The following is an 8,392-nucleotide window of genomic DNA, read 5'->3' on the forward strand; positions in this document are numbered from 1 at the left end:
GCACGTTCATCCAAACTTATGGCCAAAGTCTTTGGTCTTATCAGCGCTATTTTCCGGTATATGTAATTTTGATTTTAAAAAAATATTAAGATTGTTCTATACCAACTTAAATATTTTCTTCCAACAAAAAAAAAAAAAGAAGAAGAAAAGAAAAGAAAAGAAAAACCTTAGTAATCTGAAACCAATATTGGTCGCAGCTGATCAGCATCCTAATCTAATGCTAACTTTTGTAGATGATTAATAAATAAATAAAATAATGATTTCCTGCAGAAAGTAGGCGGATGTTTGACGTTTTGGTAATAAATTTAAATTGTCCAAAATGAAGAGGCTAAAGTGCAAATCTTGAGAAAGACTTGAGCAGCCCACCAACGAATAAGATGGCTCCATTCTCATTAGTTGAACCAATTCCAGCAAAAAAATTACTACTCCATTACAACGATATCTATAGCTCCCGTTCCACTACCGAACGAATCTTCCCCACGGTAATGATAATACCATCTTATATTCTGATCATCCACTTGTGTTTGTGGCCGGGATTCTGTAGAGCACAGGCGCAGGGCAACACTAACACGTCAACCGCTTCCTGCGGAAGTAATGGCCAGTGTGGGGCATTCGGTAGCTGCAACGCGCAAGATGTACCGCTTTGCAGTTGCTTGACCGGATTTATTCCGCTCAATGCTACGGATTGGGAATCCGGGAACTGGAGCAGCGGCTGCCAGAGAAATGCCGCATTGAATTGTGGTAACGGCACCACTAATGATTGGTTTCAGATGCTCCAGTCGATGAAGATTTCCGGCTACTCGTCTCGATCGTCTGTCCCCAAGGATCAATGTGAAGGTATATGCTTGAGGGATTGTTCGTGCATAGCCCATGCGTTTGACACCGGGATTGGTTGTATGTTCTGGAATTCAACCTTAATCGACGTTCAGAAGGTCTCCAGCTTGGGCTCCGATCTTTATATCCGGCTCTCAGTTTCCGAGTTGGGTAATTCTTCTTCTTCTTCTTCTGTTGAGAACAGTTGGATGATATTATTGATTGTTTATGTTTCAGTTTAGAAGAATTGAAAATGTTTCTTGAACCCTGTAGTTGGACTAGTGTCACAATCTGTTTTGTTTAATTTTTCTGTGAATTGCTGATGTTGGTGCGAGGGATTAGGTCTTATGGTGGTTGTTCTTTCGTGGCAGGTCAGACGAAAGGCGGTCAGAAGAAAGGCTTTAAGAAGATCTTTATAGTTTTGCCCATCGTTGCCTTTCTTGTTTTATGTGTTTGCACATATTTTTGTTGGAAGCGCAGAGGTAGTAATGTTTGTATAAGTAACCCCTTGATTTAGTAAATATGTGCAAGCTTTGAGTTAGTTGTGGTGAATTAGGCAAAAGAGGGACCGTTGAACTTGGCCATGTGAGGGCGTCGGGATCAATTGATCATACCTCTACTCCAGATGCATCAAGTCGAGTTAATCTTGAAGACATACCGTTGTTTAAGTTTGAGGAACTGGCAAATGCGACCAATAATTTCTCTGAAGATAACAGGCTAGGGAAGGGTGGTTTTGGCCCTGTCTACATGGTATTAATTTCTTTCATGATTATTCATCTAACTGATCTTATCTTATGTATCCTGCACATAAATATAAAGGCTGAAACTTGTGCAACTCTAGGGAATTTTGGCTAGTGGAAGAGAAATTGCAGTTAAGAGGCTTTCAGTTGCATCTGGACAAGGGGTGCAAGAATTTATGAATGAAGTGATGCTCATTTCTAAACTCCAACACAGGAATCTTGTTAGATTACTCGGGTGCTGCGCAGAGGATAGAGAGAAGATGTTGGTGTATGAATACATGCCTAATAAAAGCTTGGATTTTTTTCTATTTGGTCAGTTCAGGATCTATTCTGTTTTCAATTTTGATTACAATTTCTATTTTGGTGAACAAAGTTCTTCAAATTAGGTTTGATATTGAGCACTATGCTTTCCTCTTTAAAATTCTGCTTAGATCAATCGCAAGATGTCCTAGATTGGAGAAAGCGTTTCAATATTATTGAAGGTATCTGTCGAGGCCTTCTTTATCTCCACAGGGATTCTAGATTGAGGATAATCCATCGAGACCTCAAGCCAAGCAACATTTTGTTGGATAACGATTGGAACCCAAAGATTTCAGACTTTGGCATGGCCAGGATATTTGAGGCAAAGCAAGATCATGTCAGCACAGTGAGAGTGGTAGGAACCTAGTAAGTATCTTCATTGGTGACTTGAAATTCATCTAAATTAGGTCGCTCAGTGCAACTCAACTTAAAGATAGCCTGCTAATGTCATTTTCTTGCAGTGGATATATGGCTCCTGAGTATGCAATGGAAGGAAGATTTTCGGAAAAATCAGATACGTTTAGCTTTGGAGTTCTGATGCTGGAGATTGTTACCGGGAGAAGGAACACACGCTTCTATCCTAAAGAAGGCTCTTTGAACCTTCTCGGACATGTAAGTCAACTATAAATGACCTCTATTTTGGGATAAATTCAAGTAGCAACTCAGATTAGTACCAACATTTGCTGTGGCTATCTATTTTGCTTGATAAATTATTGTGTTTTACTTGACTTAAACTATATCTCTTCCTTGAAGAATGAATAGGGCGATAGTTCTAACCTACATACTCTCGTTTTGTCAACTATCACCTACTTCTTTATATGATGCATAAGAGGCTTCGAAATGGTCCACTGACATGATATTGAAACTTTAGATTTGGACAAAATGGATGGAGGACAATGTCACGGCTTTGATAGATCCAAGAATATCGAGTTCAAGTTACCAGACAGATGTGATGCGGTGCATACATATCGGATTATTGTGTGTTCAAGAACTTCCTAAAGACAGGCCATCTATTTCAGCTGTACTGTCAATGATAAGTAGTGAAATCATAGAGCTTCCTGAACCAAAGCAATCGGCATTTTCTACTAAGTCTAGCCACCCTGATACAGGTACAAGTTCTTCTCTGCAGAGTAAGAGTAGTGCCTTTGCCTCCTTGAATAATGTTACTCTCTCCATGGTTGATGGTCGATGATACTTGTCGATTTTATACATCGATCATTTGTTGGACTTGTTGTAAATGGATATCCAGGCAGAGTGTGTGCACTAATAGATGTACAGGGTTGATCTTTTGCTTGCATTTTTCTGTGATTGAGGTCAGTTTAGTGAATTAGGTGTTCGCCTATACAATTTTGATGCAAACTTTGATTCATTGTATTTCTGGGACGTAAAAAAGCTACTACTATGTTAATGAACTATTCAAGTGTTTATACATCAAACTGGTAACCACTTCATTAGTGAATAGTATTATGCAAATCAACTAAACAAAAAGGGAAGAGAGAATATTATGCAAATCAAATCAAGTAATTTGGTACTCGATTCGTGAATATTCATTAAAGGCTGACTTGAGCTAGGTTTGGTAAGTAAATCATAGTATATGTTTGAACGCACACTCATGTTTGATAAAATTTAATGCTCTAAGTTTCTACCGCGTACTATATTATGCCAAATAGGAAAACTAAAAGGGTTAACTTTGCCTAAAAATGCATGAATTATTATACCCAAATTTTAATTTTTAACTACATCTATTCTTTTGGTCAAAAAATACATAATTTTTTATTTTTTTGAAATATCACCTGAGCTCAAAGTTCGTTAGCTAATAACTTGATTGTTTGAATTCTGATAGGCTATCCGAAGGTACCGTTAGAAAATTCTTGAGGTTATCTTTCTAATGATACTTAGAACATACACATTGGTCGGCTCATAGGGATGACTCGAGTCAACCCTTGCTATGAGTCGACCATGCAGGCGAAGGGGGCTCGAGTCCTGGCGCGATGGCATGAGCTCGGCTCATGCGTTAATAAATCAGGCATGCGCCTTATATATACTAAAAAAATGTTTGAAATTTTGAATATGGATCGACTTTCATCCGATTTTTATTTTTATTTTTCTTTTTTATCCAATAGCTATTGCAGGCTTTAATTAATTCTTTTTTTTTCTTTCCAACTGCACTTTTTTTCCCTCCTATAATACATATCTCCTATCTCAATTTTTTTTTATTCTTCCCCACTTTTTCTTCATAAACTCTCTCTCAATTTCTCTTTTTATTGTTCAATCGATCCCAATACCTCTGATTATTTTTCTACAAATTGGACCGGTGATCTTTCCAGTCCATACTACCCTCCCGACTTTTTGGCGATTAATTTGGGCGACAAGCCTTAAAGCGAAGGTGCGGCGGAGCCACGGACGTACCGAAATAAGGCAAAGGCCTTCAAGGAAAATGCGTTGGCAGCTAGTGCAGGCGACAAGAAGAGTCGCCACACTTACACTCTCGATGAGACCGATCTCATAGCTCGTGTGTGGATTGAGGAGACCAATGATGCCATTCGTGGTGTCGACCAAAAAGGCGAACACTATTGGGGGCAAGTCGTGGATTGCGTAAACGCCTTGATGAACGAGTCGTTTATCCTCCGCTAAATCAAATTACATTGGACCCGCTTTAGTTTCGTGGTGAAGCTTTGGGGTTCACGTCACCTTTTCAATTCTACACCACACTACTTAATAATCTAAATAACATAGTTCTCTAAATATCATTTTCCAAAAGAAACAAGACGCATTCATGGAACGGATGGAATACATTCATTAATATATATATATATATATATATATATATATATATATATATATATATATATATATATATATATAAAACTAGTACATCCTCCCGTGCGATGCACGGGCCATGATATATTTATTTATTTTTAAAATTTTAATTTATATAAATATATTACTCCCCCCGTCCCATTCTAATAGGTTCGTTTTCCTTTTTGAGACGTCTCACTCCAATAAGCTCGTTTTTCATTTTCAGTAAAGAAAATGTACTTAATTGGTGTAAACCACGCCACTTACTCCTGAAAAGTAAGTTTCTTAATAACAAAAAAATTCTGTTAATTTAAATATTAGTATTTGATAATTTATCAACTTAATGAGTAGGAGTATAAGTATTAAATTTGATGAGTATTGTATAATAATTAAATTTACTGATTATAAAGCATATAATTTAAGTGAATCTCATTTTGAGCAAATAACACTAAAACTATCAATAACAATATTAATAGACGTCATACAATAATTTTGGGCTCTTAAAAATACGAACTGCATTATTATTAAAAGTTCATATTTAAATAGCCCAAAAATAATTACAAAAATAGAAAAAATACGAATAATATAACAACAAATATGTTTATACAAACAAATAAATAATTTGTACATATTATTAAATAAATCAATATTACAATTTAAATTCTAATTTTAAGATAAATAACTATTTTTTTACAAATTCATATTGAAATTTCCTTCTCCTTAATTGCATTAAATTAAAATAATTATAATCAAAAGAGAAGAGAACATGATAAATTTTGTGGAGAGAGATTAATATATAGATAATATAATAACGTGGAGTGAATAAGGAGAGAAGAGGAAAAAATGAAAGAATATAGAAAAAGAAAGAGGAGAGAGAAATATAATCACTTTAAAATTTTAAATTATAATAACTTATTTATTTCAAATTCACATTTAATGATTTTTATATCAAATTAAAAATCTTGTCATGATCTTTAATTTAAGATACATGTCGAATATATTTTCATAAATTAAATTTAAAGATTTTTAGAAAATCATCTAAATATGAAAAATAGGTTAGAAGAGAGAAAAATTTGGAATTGAGAAAAAGTGGGTGAATGTATAAGAAAATGAGGCGAGAGAAAATGTGGGAAAAAATGATAGTAGATGAAGTGTAACTTATCTCACATTTCTACTTTTCTCTCTCCTCTCACCCCACTCTCTTTAATTTCTAAACTTTTATCCTTAATTGACATTATAATTGCAAAAATGCCATTAAATTGGCGGGAAGAAAACTGGTGCTTTATATTATATAGATTATATTTTTTTTTGATAAAATATATATATAATAAATTTAAGGCTAATGAATAAAACGAGGGCTACGTATGTCACCCGCCGACTTATTATAGGAAGCATATCCAAAGTTTATGGGCCGGCCCAAACTAAATATCAAAATTAAATGAATATGTTAGCATTTGGTTAATTATTGAGTTGTTGCGAAATGATATTTTAGCTTATATTTTTAGCGATGCTAACAAGCCTTTGTAATATATACTTATATGTTAACACAATATAACCATTATTCATATGAGTATATGATATGCATTGATGTAGTAAACATTATAAAATTAGACATTACTATATAGTCTCATCTAATCAGATTCATTATTTGCTCAAACAGATAAGCTCATAAGGTTTGGCTTTTTAATTCTTTACAACAAATTTGAACCAACCTATGGATACATTGACTAAAGCTATATGGGGAGTATATATATATTTTTATTTCTCTTGAATAAAAATGATATGCTAGCTAAACTAATTAAATGTTGATGATACCATGTATTGTATTAGCTACGATGTGAGCACGACAAGTAAAAGCTTGCTATACAAATCGAGCGTTTGAACATTGTCCCATAAGGATTATACAACGCTATGTAGAGTTCTATCGCGAGTTCAAAGTACTGTGTTAGTCAAAGGTGGCAGCTTTCTTTTGTGGCTGTCACCAACCACCTCTCACCAACAACCTCTCACCAACCACATCTCACCTACCACCTCCAATTCCTTCACTATAAATAATCCCCTCCGCAGCACTTGCTAAACACACCAAACAACCATCAAAGCTTTCTGCTAGAGAGAGATAGAGAAAGAGAGAGAGAGAGAAAAATCTTGTGAGAGAAAACTTCAGTGTGGAAGTTATACACGAGTGATAAAAGTGAGTTGAGAGAGATAGCCTCTGCGTAGGCAGATACAAAATACAGTGTGGTAATTTTGTTGTACTCCTCCTTTTGAGATTCTCTAATATATTGGTGTGGGTCCGTGGACGTAGGCAGTTTGGCCGAACCACGTTAAAAATATCGGTGTCATTTATTTTTCTCGTTTCATATCGGTCGATATCCAAAATATTGTGTCACACTAGATCCATGGCGGAATTAGTTGCGTCTAATTTCCTAACATACTGAACCGCGCCAAGCTTAGAAAAAAGGACATGCTTTTTCCACTCTCGTTTTTCAAAATGGGTCGTTGTTTGCTGGCAACAAATTTGGCCAATATATATCCATATAGAAATGAAGTTCATGCGTAATATTCGTCGCCTAATAAAAAATATATAAATTAAGTTGAATGTTAACAAGTTAAAGAAAATAACTATAAGCATACTAATAACAATAAGCGCCGGTGGCTGCCGTCCGGCCAGAGCAGCCCAAGCCGGCGTGCACTGGCACGCTCAGGAGCGTTGCCGACGTTCTGATAGCTGCCTGGGCATTTTAGCCGTGGTCTCAGCGGCTGGGGGCTGGGTTTAATCGATGTTTGGTGAATTTAGATAGATTTATTTAGATAAGTTTACGAGTTTCGTCTAATTCTCTCTATAGTAAATATAGGTGAATTCTGTTAATACAATAATTTTTTATGAAAATAACTATCAGTTGTTACTACAAAAAAATTAAATTATGATTTCTTTCCAACAAGTTTCCAGAAATTCTGGAAGTAGCATAAGTATTAATTAAGCCCTAATGTGCTAGAGTTTTGTTAAAAAGTTATACTAATAAAAATACACGAGTACTGAATTTAACAGATAAATGAACTTACATAAAAGCAAGAATCCAAAAAATTAAGGGGGGAAAAAAAAAATCCTTAGTTACTGAAAGTCTTGAAACAAGATATTGGTGGCTCGATTCATGAGATTAGGACTCAATCTAAACATCAAAACACAAAATTCCATCTGATCGAGACATCCATCGCCGTCCAAATCCCCTTCCTTCAACATACACCGGAGCATATCATCATCGTCGACCTGCAAACCCAAGACGGCAGCATTCTTCTTCAAGCTGTGGAATGTGATGAGCTGTTTGTGAGAATCCATGAGCACCTCAAACCCTTTACACAGCTCGTTCATAAACCCCTCCGCTCCCAGCTTCTCGACCATCGTCGGAAAATGATCCTCAAACACCACACCAGTAACGCCTTCTCTCTTTCCCATTTTGGCAATAATGTGAGAATGGAAGGGAGATATGATGGGGTATGATATATATGGAAGGTAAAGAGTTACAATGGGGGAAATTTCGTGTTGAGAAAATCAGGCGGACCAAGTTAAGCATCGTTGAGATTGGATTCCGTTTTAATTATTTTGAGTATAAATTTGTGGGCAGATGATAATATAGTCCTTCGTGGAAGTTGCATGGAAACGCAGTAGGCGTCGTGCCCGCCATTTCCTTCGCTATTTCACAAACCAAATGCTACAGCTATCATACTCCCCTCTTCAAATG

General features: G+C 35.8%; 2 protein-coding genes across 2 annotated transcripts; one reads left to right on the forward strand and one right to left on the reverse strand.

Moving 5' to 3' along the window:
* The first annotated feature begins 421 nt into the window (after positions 1–421).
* LOC130985634 (G-type lectin S-receptor-like serine/threonine-protein kinase At1g11330) lies at positions 422–3,304 on the forward strand. Its single transcript, XM_057908707.1, has 7 exons — positions 422–984; positions 1,185–1,295; positions 1,370–1,563; positions 1,655–1,865; positions 1,985–2,219; positions 2,315–2,465; positions 2,725–3,304. Exons 1-7 carry the CDS (start codon positions 486–488, stop codon positions 3,043–3,045), a joined length of 1,722 nt encoding a protein of 573 aa, XP_057764690.1. The 5' UTR covers positions 422–485; the 3' UTR covers positions 3,046–3,304.
* A 4,371-nt stretch (positions 3,305–7,675) lies between these two features.
* LOC130985637 (calcium-binding protein PBP1-like) lies at positions 7,676–8,161 on the reverse strand. Its single transcript, XM_057908711.1, has one exon. It carries the CDS (start codon positions 8,104–8,106, stop codon positions 7,765–7,767), a length of 342 nt encoding a protein of 113 aa, XP_057764694.1. The 5' UTR covers positions 8,107–8,161; the 3' UTR covers positions 7,676–7,764.
* Positions 8,162–8,392: the final 231 nt, after the last annotated feature.

The sequence above is a fragment of the Salvia miltiorrhiza genome, chromosome 5 (genome assembly GCF_028751815.1).
Source record: "Salvia miltiorrhiza cultivar Shanhuang (shh) chromosome 5, IMPLAD_Smil_shh, whole genome shotgun sequence".
In the NCBI taxonomy this organism is placed as follows: domain Eukaryota; kingdom Viridiplantae; phylum Streptophyta; class Magnoliopsida; order Lamiales; family Lamiaceae; genus Salvia; species Salvia miltiorrhiza.